The 24,368-nt window shown below is 37.1% G+C and overlaps 1 protein-coding gene across 2 annotated transcripts in view; it reads left to right on the plus strand.

Annotated features, from left to right (window-relative positions):
• LOC114030169 (kelch-like protein 28) overlaps nt 1-24,368 on the plus strand; it is a 41,396-nt gene that overhangs the window by 6,785 nt on the left and 10,243 nt on the right. The window contains exons 2-3 of one of the 2 annotated variants that reach the window (XM_027844922.1): nt 11,468-11,506; nt 16,968-17,866. In XM_027844922.1, the coding sequence (XP_027700723.1) occupies nt 16,968-17,866 (899 nt within the window). In that variant the 5' untranslated portion in view covers nt 11,468-11,506. The remainder of the gene's footprint in view (nt 1-11,467; nt 11,507-16,967; nt 17,867-24,368) is intronic. The other variant, XM_027844923.1, reaches the window with a different exon arrangement.

Below are 24,368 nucleotides of genomic sequence, written 5' to 3' on the forward strand. Positions count from 1 at the left end.
TGTGTGTGTGTGTGTGTGTGTGTGTGTGTGTGTGTGTGTGTGTGTGTTTAAAAGAAAGCCCTATTCCTCTTCACTCTTTGGTACCTCTAGTTATGATATGTGATAGACTCCCAACTGATTTCATTAATTTCAATTAATATTTCTTTGTAGTTTGGATCACTTAGCTGCCATATTTGTACTATAGTCCTTTAATAAAAGAGTTTCAAGAAGTATTGAAGTAGGCAACTTTAGTACCTTGTAAATTAGGAAAGCTATTGGCTAGAGGAGCATGTGTGGGAACCTACCAAGTATGTTTGAATTTCTAAACTGTTATGTGCTTCCCACCTCCAATATCAGATCCTCTTGCCTAAAGTATGAACGAGCACTGGGCACTGCCTTTGGACAAAAGCCCATACACTGCTGGGCATTCAAATTCAGCCCACTAGCTAACTATATACAGTAAATCAAGCCTTTCCTGATCAATCCAACACCTATTACCTTCTCTCCCAAACTACTTTGTAGTTAACTGCTTTGTAGTTATTCTCTTTATAGTTATTTTGTATATACTTTTTAAAATGTTATCTTTTTCTCAATTACATGTAAAAAAAATTAACATTCTTTTTTAAAATTTTGAGTTCCAAATTCTTTCCTCTGCCCTTTCTTGAGAAGGCAAGCAGTTTTCTATACATTATACACAAGCAATCATGTAAAACATATTTCCGTATTAGCCATATTGCAAAAGAAAACAGATAAAAAACCCCAAGAAAAATAAAGTTTAAAAAAAGTGTGCTTAGATCTGCATTCAGACTCCCATCAGTTCTTTCTCTGGTGGTGGATAGCATTTTTCATCTTTAGTCCTTTGGAATTTTCTTGCATCATTGTATTGTTTAGAATTACCTTTATCACAGTTGATCATCCTACAATACTGCTGTTACTGTGTACAATACTCTCCTGGTTCTACTCACTTCACTTTGTATCAGTTCAATTAAGTTTTCCCAGATTTTCCTGAAAGCATCCTGCTCATCAATTCTTATAGAACAATACTATGTCTTCACAACCATATGCCGCAACTTGTTCAGCCATTTCCCAATTGATGGGCCTCCCTTCTTTTTAATTCTTTGTCACCACAAGAAAAACTGCTATAAATATTTTTGTACATATAAATTCTTTTCCTTTGATTTCTTTGGATACAGACCTAGAAGTGATATTGTTGGGTCAAAGGATATGCAGAGTTTTATAGCCCTTTGGGCATAGTTCCAAAATGCTCTTCAGAATGATTGGATCAGTTCACAACTCCACCAGCAGTACATTAGTGTCCTAATTTTCCCACATTTCCTCCAACATTTGTCATTTTCCTTTTGTCATATTAGCCAGTTTGATAGGTATGAGGTGGTAATTCAGAGTTGTTATAGTTTGCATTTCTCTAAAAGTGATTTAGAACATTTTTTTTCTTATAACTAGCTTTGGTTTCTTCTGAAAACTGCCTGTTCATATCCTTTGACCATTTATCAATTGGAGAATGACATATATTCTTATAAATTTAACCCAGTTCATATATTTGAGTCATGAGGTCTTTGTCAGAGAAACTTGCTTTAAAATTATTTTTCCAGTTTCTTGCTTTCCTTCTAATCTTGGCTGCATTGGGCTTGTTTGTGCAAAAACTTTTCAAATTAATATAATAAAAATTATCCATTTTATATCCTGTAAACCCATTATTTGGTCATAAATTCTTCCCTTATCCATAGATCTGATGGGTAAACTATTCTATGCTTCCCTAATTTGCTTATGATATCACTCTTTATGAATAAATCATCTACCCATTTTGAATTTTTCTTGATATATGTTGTGAGATGTTGATCTATATCTAGTTTCTGCCAAACTGCTTTCCAGTTTTTCCGGCAATTTTTTGTCAAATAGTTTTTGTCCCAAAAGCTTGGATCTTTGGGGTTTATCAAACACTAGATTACTATGGTCATTTACTACTGTGTATTGTGTACCTAATCTATTCTAATGATCCACCACTCTATTTCTTAGCTAGTACCAGCCTATTTTTATGATTTCTGCTTTATAATACAGTTTGAAATCTGGTACAGCTAGGCCATCTTCATTTACATTTTCTTTTCATTGATTCCCTTGATATTCTTGACCTTTTGTTCTTCCAGATGAATTTTATTATTTTTTCCTAGTTGTATAAAATAAGTTTATGGTGGTTTGTTTGATATAGTACTGAATAAATAAATTAATTTAGGTAGACTTGTCATTTTTACTAAATTGACTCAGTCTACCCATTAGCAATTAATATTTCTCCAATTGTTTATTTTATTATTTTTTTGTTTATTTTTTAACACTTTTCTTTTTAAATTTTGAATTCCAAATCCTCTCCCTCCCTTTCACCCCCCCCATTCACTAAGAAGACAAGCAATATCATACCAGTTATATATGTGAAATCATGTAGAGCATATTTCCCATATTGGCCATAGTTTTAAAGAAAGGGGAAGAAAAATAAAGAAAGTGAGAAAATTATACTTCAGTTTGCACTCAGAGTTCATCAGTTCTCTCTCTGGAGGTAGACAGAATTTTTCACCATGAGTCTTTTGGAATAGTGTTGGATCATTGTATTGATCAGAATAACCAAATCTTTCACAGTTGATCATCATTACAACATTGCTGGTACTGTCTCCAGTTTAGATCTGACTTTATTTGTGTGAAAAAGTGTTGTAATTGTGTTCATACAGTTCCTGGGTTTGTCTTGGCAAGGTAGACTCCCAGGCATTTGTCATTAACCCTTTTCCCTTTTTTTTAAACTCGTATCCAGACCTAGTAGTGGTTTTCCTTGGTCAAAGGGTAAAATGGTTTTATAGCACTTCCGGCATAGTTCCAATTTGCTCTACAGAGTGATTGAATCAGTATACAACTTCACCAGCAGTGCATATTAGTGGCTCAATTTTCCCATATCCAGCATTTGTCATTTTGCTTCTCTGTCATATTAGCCAAATTGATAGATATGGGGTAGTAGCTCAGTTGTTTTAATTTGCATTTCTTTAATCAATAGTAATTTAGAGCATTTTTTTATATGTTTATAGATAGCTTTGATAACTTTGTCTGAAAACTGCCTGTTCATATCCTTTGACCGTTTATCAGTTGAGAAATGGTTCTTATTTTGATAAATTTGACTCAGTTCTCTATATACTTGCGAAATGAGGTCTTTATCAGAGAAACTTGCTATAAAATTTTTTTTATAGTTATGATTACTATGTATTTCCATCCTATTTTCCCCTATATACACACACTCTCTCTCCCTCTCTCTACCTCTCTCCTTTCACCCTCTCCATCTTCAAAAGTGTTTTGCTTCTGTTGACTCATTTTTCATGATTTTCTTGTATCACTTTCATTTCTCTTCCCAATTTTTCTTCTACCTCTCTTACTTGATTTTCAAAATCTTTTTTGAGCCCTTCCGTGATCTGAGTCCAGTTCATATTTTTCTTTGAGGCTTTGGATGTAGCAGTTTTGACTTTGTTGTCTTCTTCTGAGTGTGTTTTGATCTTCCTTTTGTCAATAGGCAATCATGTCATGAGATTTATGTGAAAACCAGGTTTATTGCAAGAGAAATGAACATGCATGTGGAATCCAAAGAGTTCACAGTCGTTACAGAAGTTTGCATGTTTATGACAGTACAACAAAAGGAGGAGGAGAAAACAGGAAGGAGTGTGGCATGGGAGGCAAAAGGTGGGGAAAAGGGATAAAAACCCTTCCAAAGCCACATTCTTTTTCCGCTAGACTATGAAGATAGGAGGGTCTGCTTATCTGCAAAGAACCCCAGCTGCACAGTCATTTTCCTGGCCTGGCACAGACTGGTTGGCACCTGTTTTGCCTCTCAAAGGGCACACAGGGAATCCAGGTTGGGGGTACAAATAACAAATTATGTCAGTTGAGGGGTGTGGGGGCTTTGTCCTTGACACATTCAAGGCTTCGTGCATGCTCTGGGTCCAATGTTTCCAACTCAAAAAGACAAGTTCAGGGGACCCCTTAACAACCCTTAACACTTGGCGTCATAGTAACTTTCTATAGTCACAATTTTTTTTCTGTTGTTTGCTCATTTTTCCAGCTTATTTCCTAACTTTTCACTGTGTGCTAAAGTGGGGCTCTGCTTCTGGGATGGAGGGTGCACTTTCCCAAGCTTCAGATTTTTGTGCAGCCTTTTTCAGAGCTAAAACTGTCCTTCATACTGCTGCTAGACTTTACCTCCTGTGTGGAGTACAGAGACCCTTATCAATGGATCGGAGACTCAGAGATATTAGCAAAAAGAAAAATTCATTTATTAGTTTTCTCGAGAAAGGGCTCCCTCAGAACACCAGAAAATTGGCGCTGACTGAAGAGAGCAGAGCTGTGTCCAGATCAACAGGTTATATAGGTCTTAGCGCAATCCCCTCCCCCCTCCTCAGGGCTCATTAATGCAAGCTCTGAGGGTACAATCTATTCTCCCCAGCAACAAAGAACAAGGACACTTTTTGCAACCTGCCTGGAGACAGGAAGTTTTCTTTTTCTTTTTAGAGTAAATAGTTTTAGAGAGGGAGGAGGAGGTCTGATAAAGTTGAAAAGCATGTTTCTTTACAAGATCAACCAGCTGCAAGTGTTTCAACAGAACAAGAAGCAATTAACTCCCTGTGGAGGCTTCACCCTATATTATCCCATTCACTCCCTTATTTTGTTTACATATTTGTGTAAACCAATAAACCAAGAAATCAATTAATCAATAACCTAATCTCCCCCTGTCCTCTTTTCTTATCAATTCTGTGGGAACCAAACTGTTAGCATTCCTCACACTCCCTTATTCATAGCTCTGTCATGTTAGTTTTAATTCTCCCAGACTCCTTCAGTAGGAAGGAGTCCTACTTCCTTCACTTCTTTATCTGTTATCAAGACCTTCCACAAAATGGTACCCTTCTGCCTTACCTCATACTCTGTGCTTCAGTCAAACTGAACTACTTGCCTTCTGCATCATCTGCCTGTTCCCCTTTCTACTTCTCTGTCTTTGATTAAGTAGTTCTGTATGTATGGAATGCCATCTCACCTCTCTCTCTCTAGATGATAGTATAATTAGAGAGATTCAGAACTAGTGGAATCACCAGATTCTAAGACTAGTAATGGCAGGAGAGGAAGAAGTAAGAAAGCAGGATGACATATTTAAAAAAACCTTCACCAGTCTTTACCATCTCCTTAGGCTATCATCCTACATCCCTCTTCCCTTTCTCAGCCAAATGCCTAGAAAATGTGATAAATACTTGCTCTCTCCACCTCTCCTTAACGCTTTGTAGCCTAGCTTCTCACTTTATCATTCACCTGAAACTATTCTCTTCAAAGTTATCAATTATCTCTTAGTTGCCAATTCTGATCATCTTTTCCCAGTTTGCATCCTTCTTGACCTCTAAACAGCATTTGAAATTGTTGGCTACCCTCTCATCCTGGATATTCTCACCTCTGTATTTTCATGACAATCCTGGTTCTCCTTGTACTTGCCTGAGCATGCCTTTGCTGATTAATCATCCATATCATGTGCTCTGTGAGTATTCTCAAAGGCTCTGTCTTGGACCTTCTCTCCAAAATTCTCTCTCTTGGTAAGCTCATCAGCTCTGTGAGTTCAATTATCTCTATGTAGATCCTGCCTCACAGTCTCATATCTGATCCCCTTCTGTCTACTCAGTTCACCACCTTCGGCCAGATCCTCACTGCCTCTTAAATAGACTATTTCAACATCTTCCTAATTTGTTCCCTTTATCAAGTCTCCTTTTACACCATTCCGTCTTCCGTTAAGTTGCCAAAGTGATTTTCCTTAAGTTCAGAGCTGACCATTAATAAATTCCAATGACTCCTTTTTCCTTTAGGATAAATTATAAATTACTTTTGGGGGGCTTGAAGGGCTCTTAAAGACTTCTACAGCTTGTCGTTCACCTATCTTTCTGGTCCATAGTATTTTATACCTTTTCCCAAAGTCCTCAATCCCTCCAAACTAGCCTCCTTGCTTTATATACTTTACTACATTTCCTGTCCTCATGCCCTTGTAGTGGCCACTATTTGTGACTGGAGCGCCTGTCTGCCTCACCTCCCACTAACAAAATTCCTGCTCTCCTTATAAAGAACCACCTGCTACGTGAGGTGGTTCCTGATTTCTGCAATTGCTAGGCACTCCTTCCCCCTGTAGTTTATGCTTTGTACTTATTCTCTTTTTATTTATTCTGTATATATTTATATGTGTACCTGTCTTTCTCATTAAAAAATGTAAACTCCTTGCGAATAGAGATTATTTTTTTTCTTTTTAATTTATAATCCCAGGAGCTAGTGCAGTGTCTGCCCCTACCAAACACACTTATAATTGCTTGACTGATTGATTTTTAACCTACACAATCCATACATCCTGAAGTGCCAATAAAGACCAAAGTCCTGGTTATGCTGTTGGATCTTTCCCTTGTTGCTTTAACTTTCTAAATCCCCCATTCCTAGGTTGAGCTTGTTCTAGGAACTCTCTTCCTCTGCTACTACTATTTGGCTGCTGGCCGCTCTCTTACCTCTATCTCTCAGCTTGTCCAATTTCCTGGGACTACATGGTTCCCAGGATGAACTGTGTTACATAGACTTTTAAACAGGGAACCCAGGCCATATCTTTCTGTAGCCCTTCTTGCATGTCTTCCACCTTCTCTCTCTTACCTCTCTTGAGGCTGTGTAGCCCTTGGTTTAAAAACCAAGCCTAAGGCTACATAGCTCAGATATGTGAACTATCCGTGAACTTCAATGAATGCTAAAACAAAGACTTCACTCATTGAGCAACTTGGTGTTTATTCTTTGACTAGGGGAATTGATATTTTATCAAGGCGACCACGGGAGGACTAGGTGGCTATCTTCCTGTAGGATATTAGATTAGAGCCTTGAATAGGATGATAGCTACAGAAACGTTAGGTTAAATGTAGGTATTGGACCTAGGATGTAGTCAGGAAAGGAAAGACAGGAAGTAGGAGGAGAATTAAAAAAAAAATGACCAATTTGGATAGACTCTCCATACCTATGTGTTCTTTATTCCTTCATTCCAAAAATCATAGGAATGAGATTCCAGTATGTCCCAGGGTCACCAGTATGTTATGGTTACAAAATCTTTTTTCTAAGTTATGAGCATCTTTTAGGGCAATAGAACCACATCATCTACTTTGGTAACCATCTAATGTGTGTTTTATGTATCTGGTGAGAGGAGGCTAGAGAGGAATTGTGAGATGAACAAAACGACTTTATTTATAGATTCTACTTGTCTGATGGGCAGATATGATCATTCTAGAAGTATCCTACTACTTAGTCTCTCATTTTCCTCATTTCGTTCTTTCTAATTCTTTGTCTAGCTTTTATATCTTTTCATTCTTCCAAGTGAAAAATGTATTAGGTAGATAGCAGGGCATGGTCAGGGAATATAGTCAGGAGTTAGGTAGAAATGAATATGATTGATAGTTGAACTGTCATAGCACAGACTGTGTTCTGTGCATATTAAAAAAAAATTCTTGTGTGGTGAATGAATTTAACTGAGCACATAACAAATCCTGCTGTACACATAATAAATACTTGTTAGGTATTTGTTACTTGTTAGCTTAGGTTGAATAACTGAACAGTAATATAATTATTTCATTTCTTTTAAAATTCTGCCATTATGTATAATACTTCAGTACCTGAAGGATCTGAGGTTTTATTATGAATATACCCTCCAACTCACAAACATAAATAGATCATCTATGAACTTTTGTGACTATAAGAGTTCATCACCTTGTGAACACCAAGTTCATCAAATGTTCTCTTTGAATTTATCTTGGTAGAATCTGTCAGATCAAGTCAATGATAAATATTTATTAAAGGCCTACTATGTGTACCAGATCGGTACTATGCTAAATGTAGGGGATACTAAGAAAGGCAAAAATTAGTTCTAGCTCTCTAGGAGGTCATAATCTAATGGTTGAGACAACATGTAAACAACTATATGCAAATAAGACATATAAAGAATAAATTGGATATCATCCCAGAGGGAAGACACCAAGGTTAACAAGGGCAAAGAAGAGTTTATGTCAGAGGGTAAGCCTTTAGCTGAGACTTCAAGGAAGCCAGGGAATCAAGGAAGTGTAGAGGAGGAGGGAGAGAGTTCCAGGCATGGGGGGACAGACTGAAAACATTCACAGTTGGGAAATGGAGTGCCTTGTGGAAGGAACAGTAAGGAGACCAGTGTCACTGACTCGGAGGGAGGAGTAAGGTATAAGAAGGCTGGAGAGGTAAGAATGGGCCATGGAGGGCTTAAAAGCCAAATAGAAGAGCTTGTGTTTAATTCTGGAGGTAATAGAGGGCTACTAGAATTTACTAAATAAACAGGGAAATGGTCAGACCTGTGCTGTAGGAAGGTCATTTTTGATAGCTAAGTGGAGGATAGACAGTAGGGAGACAGTTGGAGCAAGGATACCAACCAGCAGGCTATTGCAATTGTCCAGGCTTGAGATTATGAGAGCCTGCACCAGGGTGGTGACCATGTCAGAGAAAAGAAGGGAACATACACAAGAAATGTTATGAAGGTAGAATTAACAGGACTTGGCAACTGAGTGGATATGGAGAGTCACAGTTAATGGGGAGCTGAGTATGACCCCTATGTTAACGAAACTGGGTAACTGGGAGGATGGTGGTACCCTCAGCAATAATAGGGAAGTGTTGAAGAGGGTAGAGGTAGAGTTAGAGTTGGGAGGAAAGATAAGTTCCATTTGGGACAAGTTAAATTTAAGATGTCTATGAGACAACCAGTTTGAGATGAATAGTCAGTTAGAAATGAGAGATCTGGAGAGAGGTTAGGACTGGACAAACAGATGAGAATCATGTGTATGGAGATGGTAATTAAAACCATGGATACTGATGAGATCACCAAGGGAAACAGTATAGAGATAGAAGAGCTTATCTTCTGAGTCTACTCTTTTGGCATTGCCTTCAGAAATCCAGAGTCATCACTATACTACCAGAATGCTTCAGAATAGTACTTTAATGGCATTCATTCATATCCTAACGATATATTATTACAGTTTGCTAATTTTATGGATTAAAGTCACATCATCACAGTTGAAGGGTACCTCTAAGAACAGTCTGTATCTAACTGAAAATCTCTTCTGCAGTATCCAACATGGTCATCCACTTAGCAGTTGAAAACCTTTAGACACAAGGAGAATTTACCCTGTCCTGGGACAACCCATTTCACATTTGGACAATTTTAATTATTAGAAAGATTTTCCAAGCTTAAATTTGCCTATGTGCAACTTCTCTTCACTATTTGTGGTTCTCCTACCAGGGACCAAGAAAGACCATGTCTTTCACATGACAGCTATTTAAATCTTTGAAGATAGCTCTTTTGCTTCCTCAAGTTTTCTTTTCTCATAATAACTAGGCTTTATATATGCTTTAAGGTTTGCAAAGCAATTTACACATGTTATTTCATCAAAACAACTCTTTGAGTTAAGTGCTATTATTATCATTCCCATATTACAAATGAGGAAACTAAGGCTTAGAGAGGTTAAATGATTTGCTCAGGATCACACGGCTAGGCCTTCAGCCTAAATATCCCAATTCTCATTGATCCCTGTGTGGAATTATCACCAGACCCCTCACCATCCTGGCTATCTTCCTTTTGATATACTCTCAGCTTGTCAGTACTGTTTGTAAGATGTAGCACCTAGAACTGAACAGAAAACTCTAGATGTAGTCTAACCATGACATTCTAGATACTAATTCATTTGTACTTGGGATAGTATTAGCATTTTAGCCATTTCATTTTGGTTTGGAGGTCCCTAAAGGACTGAGGTTCTCTCACACAAATTATAATCTAGCCATGATTCCCTAAACTATAGTGGTGAAATTAATTTTTTGATCCCCTCTGCAGAACTAGGTCATGAAAAGACTGCAAGGTTGGAGTCAGAGGAACTGGGTATGACTATCGTATCTTTAAAGTCAGGGATTTAAACTAGTTAACTAATAAGGGCTCTGCCTATTCTATACCTATTATCATGTGAACTTTACTTAGATTAACAGGAATACCATTAAATTTCATCTTTTCTTTCACTTACTACCCCAGCTTATTGAGATCTTTTTTTTGATCCTGACACTGCCAGCCTGTTATGTTGGTTCTCTGTACCAACTTCCTGTCATCTACACATTTAATGAAAGTGACTTTTATGGCTTCATTTGGATGAAACCATAGTGTTTGATAAAAATGTTAAATAACACAAGGTAACCAATGACATATACTTTGAGGAACCACGGGAGACTACTCTCCTAGTTGACTGTACCTATTTATACTGTCATTGAGCTTTTATCTCTCTATCTTGTTCATCAAAATAAGAAAAGAGATTTTTTTCAAATGCTTTGCTAAATTTAGCAAAGTATATCAGGAAGGTTTTTGTTTTTTTGTTTTTGTTTTGGTGAGGCAGTTGGAGTTAAGTGACTTACTTGTCCAGAGTCACACAGCTAGTGAGTGATATGTGTCTGAGGCCAGATTTGAACTCGGGTCCTCCTGACTCCAGGGCTGGTGCTCTATCTGCTGTGCCACCTAGCTGCTCTGGTAAAGTATATCTATAGCATTCTGTTTTCCAGTTACTTTGCTGATGCTGTAGTTCTAAGTGAGAGCTCTCTGAATGAGAGTTGTACAACCAGAAAAGTGGGGCTAGCATGGAGAAAGATAACCAATGCACAGTCTATGTGTTCCAACAGTACCTGGACAATGTCAGAGGATTTAAGTGGAAGCTGTTAGCATCTCCAACCTGTAGTGTAGACCTCTTGTTTTACAGAATGACATGGACAAGTATCACACAGGGTGAGAAGTCAAGGATGGATTGTGATCTGTACTGATCACTTTAAAAAGTGTTTGTATTATCTAGTCAAAGGCTTAGGTAAAATCAACAAGTCTTTTATTTCTTATACCTGAATTGTGTTTTCTAATATTTTTCCCCACCATCCTCTATACCCATCTTTACATTGAAGTTGCCCTATATTTAGATATAGTGATTTAATTTAGAGAATTTTGTTGAGTTCTTTTTAAGATATCTTTACCACTTCATCATCTTCAATAGGTGTTGGTACGTGAACTACAGTTACCTTCATAATTAGCATTTCAGTGTGAGATCAAATATTCTCTGCAGTGATATTTGTTGTTGCCTTTGGAAGCACAATAAAACCAACCACACCAACTCTTTATCTCTCCAGGGAATATCTGTTAGTCATACTTCCATTCAGCAGCAACTTCCTTTTGTCTTCCAGTTTCATTTATAGTAAGAATGTCAATATTTTTATGTTTCCATTCATCCAATAGTAAGTCCCCTTGTTGTTAACTGGTCAAGAGTCTCATGTTTAGATTACCAACAGTTAAGTTAATGTTTACTGATTGTCTAAAAATTCTAATTCTTAACACTTTCTCCTTCCTTTTCTGATGTTATGCTAGCATCACTACGGGATCAGAAGGGGGCCACACTGGACTGAGGTCAGTTTGTATGTTTCTTTATTTCAGGGATTATCTTGACCAAAAGTATTCATTACCAAGTGGTCAGCCTACCTCTGAGCAGCCTCTCTGTACTTAGCTAGCCTGGTATACAACATACAGAAGCAAACTAATTAGTATACCCTTCAGTAAACACAAAGACTCCATCTACTGGGGTAAGGACTTAACCATTGGACAAAACCCATTGGGAAAACTGGAAAGCAGTCTGGCAGAAATTCAAGGTACATAAGGAACCAATTCAAATTTTTAATAAGAGCCATTCCATAGTAGATAAATGGTCAAAGGATACAAACAGGCAGTTTTCAAAGGAAAAAAATCTAAACTTCTAACAAACACCCATGTCAAAAAATGACCAAGTCCCTAATGGTTTGAGAAATGCAATTCCATTTTACACCTATCAGATTGACAAAGATGACATAAAGTAAAATGGCAGTTCTTGGAGTGAATGAAGGAAAATAGGCACACTAATGAGGTATTGGAATTGTGAATTGGTCCAACTATTTGGGAAAGCAATTTGTAATCATGTCCCCAAAGTCCCTAAACTGTGCATATCCTTTGCTTCTGATACCTCTACTAGGCCTATACATGTATTAACTGATGAAAAGTGAAATGAGCTCAGCCAGGAGTGCAGTTTATATAATAACAGCATTATAAAGAAGAACAGTTTTGAAATATTTTAGAACTGTGATCAATGAAGTGATGAACTAGGATTCCAGTAGACCAAAGATAAGCATACCACCCACTTCTTGACAGAGAGTTCATGAACTCAGGATGAAAAATGGATATACATCTTTGGACATGGTCAATGTGGGAGTTTGTTTGGCTTGATTCTACATGTTTGTTACAAAGGTTTTGTTTTTGTTTCATTCAGGTGGAAGGGGCAAGAGAAAATAAATGCTTTTTAATTGAAAAATAGTAATAAAAGTTTTTTAAAATGGATGGCCAAGCATCTTATACAGTATCTATGGTAAAATACATATGTGTACAAATACTAAATATAAAAATTGCATCATTTATAAAATATAGAAAAGAATGGAAGTACACAATTATGGTCAGTGGGACTCATCCTAACTGAACGGGATGTAGGCAGTGATAAAAGTCAAAATTGATGATTTTAGTTATAAAATTTAAAGCTTCTACACTAAAAATCATTGCAGATGCAGTAAGAAGATGAGTAGGGGAAAATCTTTGCATCAATTATCACTGATTAAAAACAGTCTGATATCCAGTATATGTAGGGAATTGACACAAATACATAGACACCAAGTGCCATTCCCCAGTGGCTAAATGGTTAAAAAAAACCAAAACTATCAGCAACCAAATGAAAGATTGCTGCAAATCAGTAATAATAAGAAAAATGCAAATTAAAAGAACTCCCAGCAAATTGACTGTTTCCATCCTTTGTTATTATTTGCCAATGTTGAAAAGTCTGTGGGAAGACACGTTTGCTAGTACACTTTTGGCAGAGCTGTGAATTGATCCACCCATTCCGAAAAACAACTTGAATTATTTGAGAAAGGTGATTGAATTTTCCATACCTTTTGAATTTGTGGTCATTACTACTGTGTGTCCCACCAAGATGAAAGACAGATCTAATATATACCAGAATATTGATAGTTGCACTTCTTGTGAGAGCAAAGAACTGTAAGCAAAGTGGTTACTTGTTGATTAGGAAATGTCTTAACTAACTGCTACATGGAATATTATTTTGCAATAAGAAATGATATGAAAAGCATCATGGTATAGTAGATAGAGAACCATCTTTGGAATTAGGAAAGCCTGAGTTTAAGTCCTGCCAATGACACATACTATCTGGGTGATATTGAGCAAGTTATTGAATCTCCTAGTGTCCCAAATAACTCTCTCAGTAATAACTTATAGCTTGTAAATTAGATGCAGACCTGCATTGGTAGAGGAAGTTTCCTCACCAGAAATTCCCCGTACCAATGAAATTGTGTGATCCTATCCAATCTGGTCTGATCTAAGAAATGACAAATGTGAGAATTCAGAGAAAATGGTGAGATTTGTATGAATTGTTGTAGAATGAAATAAGTAGACCCCTGCCCAAAATGTATGCAATGATTATAGTAAAGTAAATGAAAAGAACTTTAAAAGGAAGGCAAAATCTGAATAATTATAGTAAGTAAACCATTCTTTTTTCATTCTCCTTCCAGCAGAGAGAGGCAAGAGACTACAGGGCAGAATGTTTCATACAGTGTCAGATGTGGTCACTATTTCTTGATCTTGCCTGTCTGTTTTTCTTTGTTACAAGAGAAAATTTAATTCTGAGTATTTCTGAAGGGGATTCTTTATCTAGGGTCACCTCCTCACCACAGTAAGTCATCAGCATAAGATGTTATGCTGATATATAACTTATATCTACTTACCCTTTAAAAAATATAGTAATCTGTTCTTGCTTGATCAGTGAATTATGTCCTGACCTTCCCTTTAATAATACATTCTAGAATTTTGCCAGAAATTTAAATCAAACTCATTTGCCAGTAGCTTGCATTCTCTAACCTCTTCCCTCTTAGGAAAATTGGGATAATATTTGTCCCTGTTTATATCCACATTAAGAAAATTTAATCAGATTAAGAAATCTGTGTATCAGGTTGCCAAGCATTATGTACTTTTTAATCTTGCATTATTGCAATATGCCTAGACACAATCTTAATAGAAACACCTTTTTTTGTGTCCCTTTGACCGCGATGTGAATATTTCAAATGCTACTGCAAGGAGGATCAAGAGTTTATCCTACATCTACATCCAAAGAAAGAACTATAGTTTGAATGCAGATCAAAGCATACTATTTACTCTTTTTTTTCCTTCTGTTTTGCTTTGTTTCCTCTTTCTTATGGTTCCTCCTATTGGTTCTAATTCTTCTTTACGACGTGACTAACGTGAAAATATGTTTGATAAAAATGTATATGTAGAGCCTATATTGGCTTGCACGCCATCGCAGGAAGGGAGGGGGAGAAAAATTTAAAACTCAAAAGCTTATGGAAGTGATTGTTAAAAACTAAAGATGAATTAATAAAAAAAAAAGTAGAAAAAGAAAAAAATAGAATTTATCCTACATTGATAATGATGTTCATACATCTGGACTGGATGAGCCTTCAAAATGACAAAAGAACATTTTCCAAAAGAGAGCTGCAAGGTTAGAGGTGAGAGGAGTCATGTGTAGATATAGATTTAATTCCTTGTAGAAAGACCTATATGTATATACAAATATCTCCCACAGGGAACTTGCCAAGCATTCAAGAACCTTATGTACAAAGGCCTTATGCTGGTTAGAGATACAGGAGTATAGAGAAGGGTCTTCCTGAGGAAGAGAGTACCAGAGGTTCTGGAGAGGTCCTTTGGAGGAAGAAAACAGTAGGAGCCAGAGGATAGGGGAGCGATACATACATATCTTTTTGCTGTACTATCACTTAGACTGGGTAGGCAAGGTAGAACCTATCAGTGGAGAATAGCAGCTCCACGTCCTTTCCCTCTGCAGGAGGTTACCAAATAAGGGCAGTACTATAAGTTGGAAGAGCTGTATAAGTTGCTGGGAAAGTAAGGGCCCTCCAGACTGGGTATTCATTGATTCTTTTTCCTTTAGAGGTGCAGTTCTACTCAAAGTAGTACTTTATGATTCAAGTACTATATCTTTTTTTTAGTGTTGTATTTTTTTGTTTTGTTTTATTTTGTTTTGGTAAATGTTTTCCCATTACATTTTTAAAAATAATACTTTATTTCCCCCCCAATTACGTGTGTAAAAACAATTTTTTTTAACATTTAAAAAAAATTTGAGTTCCAGATTCTCTCCCTTCCTTTCTGAGTGGGTAAGCAATCTTATATAGGTTATATATGTACAATCATATAAAACATTTCCATATTAGTCATTTTGTGAAAGAAAACTTGACCCAGAAAGAAAAGAAGGAAGGAAGAAAGAGGAAAAATAGTATGTTTTAGTCTGTACTCAGACTTTGTCAGTTCTCTGGAGGTGGTTAGCATTTTTCTTCATTAGTTCTTTGGGATTATCTTGGATCATTGTATTGCTGAGAATAGCTAAGGCATTCACAGTTGTTTATCATACAATATTGGTGTTACTGCATACAGTGTTCTGGTTCTGCTCACTTCACTCTGCATCAATTCATGTAAGTCTTTCCAGGTTTTTCAGAGAGTATCCTGCTTATCATTTCTTATAGCACAGTAGTATTCCATTACAATCATATGCCACAACTTGTTTAGCCATTCTCCAGTTGATGGGCATCCACTCAATTTCTAATTCTTTACCACCACAAAAAGAGCTGCTATAAATTTCCTTGTACAAATAGGTCCTCTTCCCCTACTCCCCCTTTTTTTTAATCTCTTTGGGATACAGACCTAGTAGTGCTATTGCTGGATCAAAGATATGCACAGTTTGATAGCCCTTTGGACCAAATGGCTCTCTAAAGTAGTTGGATCAGTTCACAAGTCCACCAATAGTGCATTAGTGTCCCAGTTTTTCCACATTTATCATTTTCCTTTTCTGCCATATTAGCCAATCTGATAGGTGATACTTCAGAGTTGTTTTAATTTGCATTTCTCTAAAGGGTAGTGATTCAGAGCATTTTTTCATGACTTAGCTTTGATTTTTCTTCTGAAAATTGCATATTCATATCCTTTGATCATTTAAGTACTGCATCTTCAACAAGTAAGAAGCCAACAAGAAAGGGAAGAGAAATTTGTCCTATTTATGGGCTTAGGTTTAAGTCTTTTGCATATTTTTTTGTTAGATTACAAAAACTTGTTTTGTAGTTGATATTTTATTAACCTGAGTGCTTGCTTAGGAACAGAAGGACCTGGGACATGAGCCAAGGTCTGGCATTCCTCAGGAAAACTCTTGGTAGGGCCAAAAAGAGCCATGTTGGAATGTTCCTAGAGGAAATCCTAGATAGGTGCAAAATGAGCAGTCATAAAGATTGTATAGCAAATCCCCAAGATTGAATCTGGTCCATATGAGTTTATAGCTTTCGTAATGAAGCCATAGGTTACAATAAAAACAGTTAAATATTACCATTTCTGATCTCAGTATTCAATCTACACTAAATTAGGCCTTTTACATTTGAATTTCATCGGGGTAGTTGTGTTAAGAGGTTAGATTTGAAATTTGAAAGAGAGGGATCATAATGCAATGAAAAAAACACTAACTAGTCTTAGCTTTCCACCTATACAGATGTTATCTTGGACAAGTCACTTAACCTCTCTGGGCCTTAATTTTCTTTAAAATATCAGAGCTGGATTAGATGTTCTTTAAATTCTCTTCCAACTCCAAAATATTTTGTTGAAGTACTTGAAATGAAAGACTTGCATTTGAAAAAAGAAAATAATTGATTTTCTTTGTACTGTTAGAAAGAGGATAATTTGGCAAGATTTCTTTTGAAAATAAAACTGTCCATGTTTTCTGTTTTTACAGATGGACCAGACGCCCCCAACCTACATGCTTGCTAACTTAACCCTCTTACATTCTGAACAGCTTCTGCAGGGTCTGAATCTTCTTCGTCAACATCATGAGCTCTGTGACATTATTCTTCGAGTTGGTGATGTTAAGATTCATGCTCATAAAGTGGTGCTTGCCAGCATCAGCCCTTATTTCAAAGCCATGTTCACTGGAAACCTTTCTGAAAAAGAGAATAACGAAGTTGAATTTCAGTGCATTGATGAAGCTGCACTGCAGGCCATAGTGGAGTATGCCTATACAGGGACTGTGTTTATTTCCCAGGATACAGTAGAGTCACTCCTGCCAGCAGCAAATCTACTCCAAATAAAACTTGTACTGAAAGAATGTTGTGCATTTCTCGAAAGTCAGCTTGATCCTGGAAATTGCATTGGAATTTCTCGTTTTGCAGAGACATATGGCTGTCATGACCTCTATTTGGCAGCCAATAAGTATATTTGCCAAAATTTTGAAGATGTTTGTCAAACTGAAGAGTTTTTTGAGCTCACTCATGCAGATTTAGATGAAATTATTTCAAATGACTGTCTTAATGTTGTTACTGAAGAGACTGTTTTTTATGCACTAGAATCTTGGATCAAGTATGATGTACAAGAACGTCAGAAATACTTAGCACAGCTGCTTCATTGCGTTAGATTACCATTGTTGAGCGTTAAGTTTCTTACTAGGTTATATGAAGCAAATCATCTTATTCGCGATGATCATACATGTAAACATCTATTGAATGAAGCTCTAAAATACCATTTTATGCCTGAACACAGACTTTCACATCAGACTGTCCTGATGACACGACCTCGCTGTGCTCCAAAAGTACTTTGTGCAGTAGGAGGAAAAGCTGGACTGTTTGCTTGTTTGGAAAGGTAAGCAGAAATTAAAAAAAGTTTAAGTGATTGACAGAAGATAAAACACAAGGGTTTTTTTCTTTGTGTAATTACACACATACACACATTTTTTCTTTTTAAGAAAATGATGTGAGTTCATTTTATAATTAGGATTTCATTTCTTTTTTTTTTTTTCAAGGTATTAGTGTTTGGAACTTGGGCTTTTTTTTTCCCAGTAAGCCTAAATTTTTTTTTTTTTAAGTAAAAGCCAACAGAATGTTTAAAATATATTGGAACTTATGTTCACAAATGCTGGGGTTTTTTTTCTTATTCTTATGCAGAATTCCTGTTTACTTATTTTATTCTTTAATCTCTCCATTTTCATCCTGTTTCTTCTTGTTGCTTAGATTTCTCTTAGGTAGATTTATTCTCTTCATAGTCTTCTTTCTCTTCTCCTTATTTGCCTTTCTGACTTTACACTACCTTTTATAGTAATAGAGAAAAATTGAAGGCCAGAAAATTCAAGCATATAGTAATTATCAGACCCTGAAGCAATTTAGATCACAGGCTGGTTCCTTCTTTGACCAGAGAAGCAAGTTGTGTCCCTAAGACTGTTGACAGTGCATGATCTTCCTGCATCAACTTCTTTAGCTAGTTTTCCTGAGTTGTAATCTACTACGATGGCATAATTGCTTCTCTAAAATTGGATGGTACACTTCTGATGTTACCTTAAATGGCAGTAACTCTAGTGATTGTGCTAGGGAGTAATTTAGTCACAAGTCTAGGGTAAGAGGTGTATATAAATATTCCCAAAGTATTGACTACAATTGATATTTTAAGTTGACCTTCTTATTACACTATAAATTCTTAATTAAAGTAGTCCGTTTTTGAGGTCAGCCTACAAGTTATGTTCCCTCTCATATCTGAAATTTGGCGAGGGAAGGGAATACTTAATTGTTGGTGCTTTGCGTTCAAAAGTAAGTTATGGCAAGGGATGGGGCATGAGGGAGGTTAGGGCCAAGATAGTAGAGTAGTAGGATGCACTACAACCAATGAATTTCCCCTCAGAACTCCTCCAGACAGATTTAGAAAATCTACCAGACTAAATACAGGTGGGGAAATCCAAGAAAAAGTCATAGTGAGTCATTTTTCTGGCCTAAGTTGGCATAGAGTGACAAAACAGACAGGTTTGTGGATACTCGGGATGGGGTCTGGTCAGGAGCTGGGCCACAGAGCATTGCAATGCCCAGGGAGCAATAGGGCACAGGGTCAAAAGAAGGTTCCATGCCAGTACCAAAGCACTCTGACACGAGTGGTGCGGTGTTGTCTTCTACCCAGGTCTTAGTCAAAAGTCTCGGGCAGTCTGAGGGGTCCTGGACCCAGGGGTGGAGTTCCCCGGAAGGGAGCAGTAGAATTCCCTGGGCTATGTCCTGAAAGAGGAGCAGCAGCAGTGTGGTTCATGTTATAGGAAGCAGAGTGGGGTCTCAGTTCCAGCATCTAGCTCAGTCTGAAGCCTACAGGGGAATAATCAGAGGAGTCGTCTCAGACCAAAGCAGAGCCTACGCTTCTGTCACTCTTAATGAGTAGAATTTCCCAATTGGCACACAGTGATTAAATCCAGCAGCTATCAATTGTTGTTAGACCAAACCCAGGTCAGAAATTTGCACAACTCAGACCCAGGGGGCAGTGAACGTATTTTGCCTTGATTTAGACCACTTTCAGAGCGCTGAAAGCTTTCAAGTCTTCAAGCTGAGCTGTCCCTGAGATACTGGAATAACAGAATAATCAGTACCCCAAGAGGGCATCAATAGGACTTACCCATTCCTAATTCAAAGTCCAAAATCAGGAAGTAGGCCAGAAGAATGAACAAACAAAAGGAATTCAGTAATACAAAGCTATTATGGTGACAGTCTAATGGTTGGGACAACATGTTAACAACGATGTAAAAACACGATGTATGGGGCAGCTAGGTGGCACAGTGGATAGAGCACCAGTCCTGAAGTCAGGAGGACCTGAGTTCAAATCCAGCCTCAGACACTTGACACTAGCTGTGTGACTCTGGGCAAGTCACTTAACCCCGATTGCCTCACACACCACCCGCCCCTCCCGAAAAATAGATGAATCACCAAGATATAGACAGGATAAATTGGAGATAGTCTTAGAAGCAAGACACTAAGATTAAAATGACAAGGAAAGACTTCCTTTAGAAGGTAGGCCTTTAGCTGAGACTTGAAGGAAGCCAGGGAAGTGAGGAGATAAAGTTGAGGAGGAAGAGATTCCTATACATGAGAAACAGCTATTAAAAAGAGAGTTAGCCCTTTGACCCAGCAATAGCACTTCGAGGGCTGTACCCCAAAGAGATCATACAAATGGGAAAAGGACCCACATGTACAAAAATATTCATAACAGCTCTTTCTGTGGTGGTAAAGAATTGGAAATTGAGGGGATGCCCATCAATTGGGGAATGGCTGAACAAGTTGTGGTATATGAATGTAACAGCCACACTGTGCGATGACAAACTTTGATAGACTTAGCTCTTCTCAGCAACGCAAGGATCTAAGACATCTCCAAAAGTTTCGTGATGGAAAATATTATCCACATCCAGAGAAAGAACTATGGAGTTTGAATGTAGATCAAAGCATACCGTTGGCTTTTTTTTTTCCTAAACCAGGAAGAACAGAAACAGAAAAAGAAAATTACAGACCAATTTCCAGAATGAATATTGATGCAGAATTTTAAAATAAAATACTAGCAAGGAGATTATAGCAATATATTGCAAAGATTATACACTATAACCAAATGGGATTTATACCAAGAATGCAGGGCTGGTTTATCATTAGGAAAACTATCAGCATAATTGACCATATGCATAACAAAAACACCAAAAATCATAGGATCTCAATAGATGCAGGAAAAACCTGTTAAAAACACTAGAAAGCATAGGAATAAATGGAGCTTTCCTCAAAATGATGAGTAATATCTATTTTAAACCATCAACAAGCATTATGTGTAATGGGGATAGGCTAAAAGCCTTCTCAGTAAGATCAGGGGTGAAGCAAGGATGCCCATTATTACCATATTGTGTTAGATATTGTAGCTATAGCAATGAGAGAAGAAAAAGAAATTGAAGGAATTAGAATGGGCAGTAAAGTAATAAAACTATCACTCTTGCAGACTATACAGTGGTATAATTAGAGAATCCTTGAGAAGCTACTGAAAAACTAGTAGAAAAACTTTGAAAAACTTCAGTGAAGTTGCAGAGTATAAAATAAACCCACATAAATCATCAGCATTTCTTTATGTTACTAACAGTCTAACAGGAATACCTAGAAAAAGAAATTATATTTAAAATAACTATAGGTATCATAAAAAATTTGAGAGTCTGCCTGCCAAGACAAACCCAAGAACTATATGAACACAATTACAAGACACGTTTTGCACAAATGAAGTCAGATCTAAATAATTAGAAAAACTTTTAATTGCTAATGGGTAGACTGAGCCAATATAATAAAAATGATAATTTTACCTAAATTAATTTACTTATTCAGTTCCATGCCAATCAAGCTACCAAAAATAGACCTAGTAAAAATAATAATTGATCTGGAAGAACAAAAGGTCAAGAATATCAAGGGGATCAATGAAAAAAAAATGTGAAGGAAGGTGGCTTAGCAGTACCAGCTCTCAAACAATACTGCAAAGTGGTGATCATCAAAACAGTATGGTACTGGCTAAGAAATAGAGTAGTAGACTAGTAGGATAGATTAGGTACGCAAGACAGAGTAGTAGATGACCATGTTAATCTAGTGTTTGATAAACCCAGAGATCCAAGCTTTTGGGACAAGAACTCCCTGTTTGACAAAAACTCCTGGAAAAACTGGAAAGCAGTTTGGCAGAAACTAGATACAGACCAGCATTGCACAATATTTGTCAAGACAAGGTCAAAATGGGTACATGATTTATACAAGAAAGGGTGATATCATAAGCAAATTAGGTGAGCATGGAATGGTTCACCTGTCAGGTCTATGAATAAGGGAAGAAATTATGACCAAATAATAGATAGAAGGCATTGTGGGATATAAAATGGATACTTTTGATTACATTAAATTTAAAAGGTTTTGCACAAACAAACCTAATGCAGCCAAGATTAGAAGGAAAGCAGAAAACTGGGGGAGAGGGGAAATTTTTGCAGCAAGTTTCTCTGACAGAGGCTTCATTTCTCAAATGTATAGAGAACTAAGTCAAATTTATAAGAATACAGGTCATTCTCCAGTTAAGAAATTGTCAAAGAATATGACCAGGCAATTTTCAGAAGAAGAAATCAAAGCTCTCTATACTAATGAAAAAATGCTCTAAGTCATTATTAATTAGAGAAATGCAAATTAAAACAACTCTGAGGTATCACTTCATACCTATCAGATTGATTAATATAACAGAACAGGAAAATGATGAATTTTGGATGATGTCAATATTAGCCATTCTGTCTTTTTAGAATGTAACTACAAATAAGGGAAATAAATTTCTTAGCTTTATTTAACCTTTATCAAGCATATATGTTTCCAGATTATATACAGGACTTAATTTGACAAGTCCCATTTTTAATCATTACTCTTCTATTCTGAATTTTGTTCTGTGTAGTAGAGAAATGGTTGATCAGCGTACTCCTTAATCAATTCATTTGTTCCCAGCTTAGTTAATGAAGTCACTGAAGATAAGGGACCAGTGACAAAGACAATGTGGTTATCAAGTTCTTAATGAATTGCAGCTATTTGCACTCTGCTACCTTGAGGTCAGGAAAAAAATTTTCTAAACAAAATTGATGGAATTAGAGGGCAGCTGATTGTTGACTGGCAAAAATTGTCCATGTCCTTAGTGTCTCTTTAAAAAGGAAGACACTCGTTAAAGGAGGCAGTGGAGGAGAGAAATACCTCTGAGGAATATGACTTCTGGCAACAGAGAACAGAGGCAGCTGTAGAAGAACCCAGCCTTTGAGAAGGGATTGCTCTTTGTCCTTTCCCTTACACCTGTGCCAAAGGATAGGGCTGACATTTCTCAGTAGAAGAGCCATGCGCAGCAAAGAGCCTGACACAGACCTAGGTAGAATTTTAGGCAGGAGACCTCTCTGATGGGCATGCCAAGAAGAGAGCCAATCCTGATGAACTAGGAGCCTAACTGAGATATCTGTCCAACAAAGATGCTGCTCACAGGAAGAGCAGTTTGAGGACAGCACAAGAAGGGAAAGGACACTGGGGCCCTGAAGCATCAGAGGTGCGAATTATCTTGTCCTTATGTGTTCTCTGAGTTTGTCAAATATCACTGATAGGGGCTCAGTTAACGCTTCTGCCTTTTGGTGTCCAAAAATATGCATCTGGGCCAATGTAAATGCATTAAGGACTGTTAGGTGCTCTTTTTCCATCTCTTTATTTTTTTTGTGTATCAACTCCTTGTTAGCTATTTTTGTTCTGTCATTTCCACTGTAAAACTCAAAACACAAGCAAAATGATAATTGAGCGGCTCTGTCTCTTTTCTTTTATTTTTGTTCCATCCATCCCAGACACAAGTCTCCCTTCTTTAGTCCTCCTTTTTTTTCCCATTATAGCTTAAAAAAACCCCAAAAAACTTTTTTTTGGGTTGCCCTTAGCTTCCCTTGCCGATCTCAGCTCATTCTGAGATTTAGCACTTTTGACACTATTTTTAAATGACCGTATGATGCTCATATTCATCCCGTGTTACCAGGCCTTACTACTATCTTCTATGTATTTCTTTTTAAAATCTCAATTGGTTTGATGAATTCCCTTTAGAAAGATTCTGTTTTTCCTCTTCATCAGAATTATTTCTTCAGGATTTACTTCTATAGAATTTCATTCCTAAGTTTCTTCCATGTATCCCTTCTAGGCTGACTTCCCCTGTAGCATGAGCATTCTACCAAAATTCTAACTTTCCTATGAACTTCAAATCTAAGGTGCATTTCAGACCATGCCCTTATTCCCTCTCTTCTGTCACAAACTGCAGTTAAGAGTGTTTATTTTCCCCCAGGGTTCTTGTCATTTCCACACCAGAAAGGATTTCTTATCTGTTGATAGAATCTGATCCAGAATAGAATTTTGTCATGTGACTTACTGCACCTTTTAAAGAATAAAATTGTTACTAAGGCAAATCAAGAAGTTATTGTTTGCTCTGCTTTTGGGAAAGAAAAAATTCTAGCAGGTATCTGGATAATTGAAGTTCCTAGTCACTACTGTGTTATGCCTCTGCCCCAGATTTGTGATATTTCCCAAATTCCTCATTTGTTTTTTCTGTTCAGGTGATCTGTACACTCCGATGAGTATGTGGAGTGTTCAGGAGGACTAGCACCTCTGGTATGAGGCCTTGTCAAGGCCTTTTCAGGGCTGCTCATCCACCTCTGGCATCCACTTTATTCACCTAACTCTCATCTGTGGCTGCAAGAAGCTATAGTGTATGCAGCAGCCACACCCTTGCAAACTGTCTTGGCAGATGAGCTAAACCAGGTTGAAGGTAACTGATAGGCCTGAAACCTATTGGT

Source organism: Vombatus ursinus, unplaced genomic scaffold (assembly GCF_900497805.2).
Source record: "Vombatus ursinus unplaced genomic scaffold, bare-nosed wombat genome assembly UNPS02014945.1, whole genome shotgun sequence".
Classification (NCBI taxonomy): Eukaryota; Metazoa; Chordata; class Mammalia; order Diprotodontia; family Vombatidae; genus Vombatus; species Vombatus ursinus.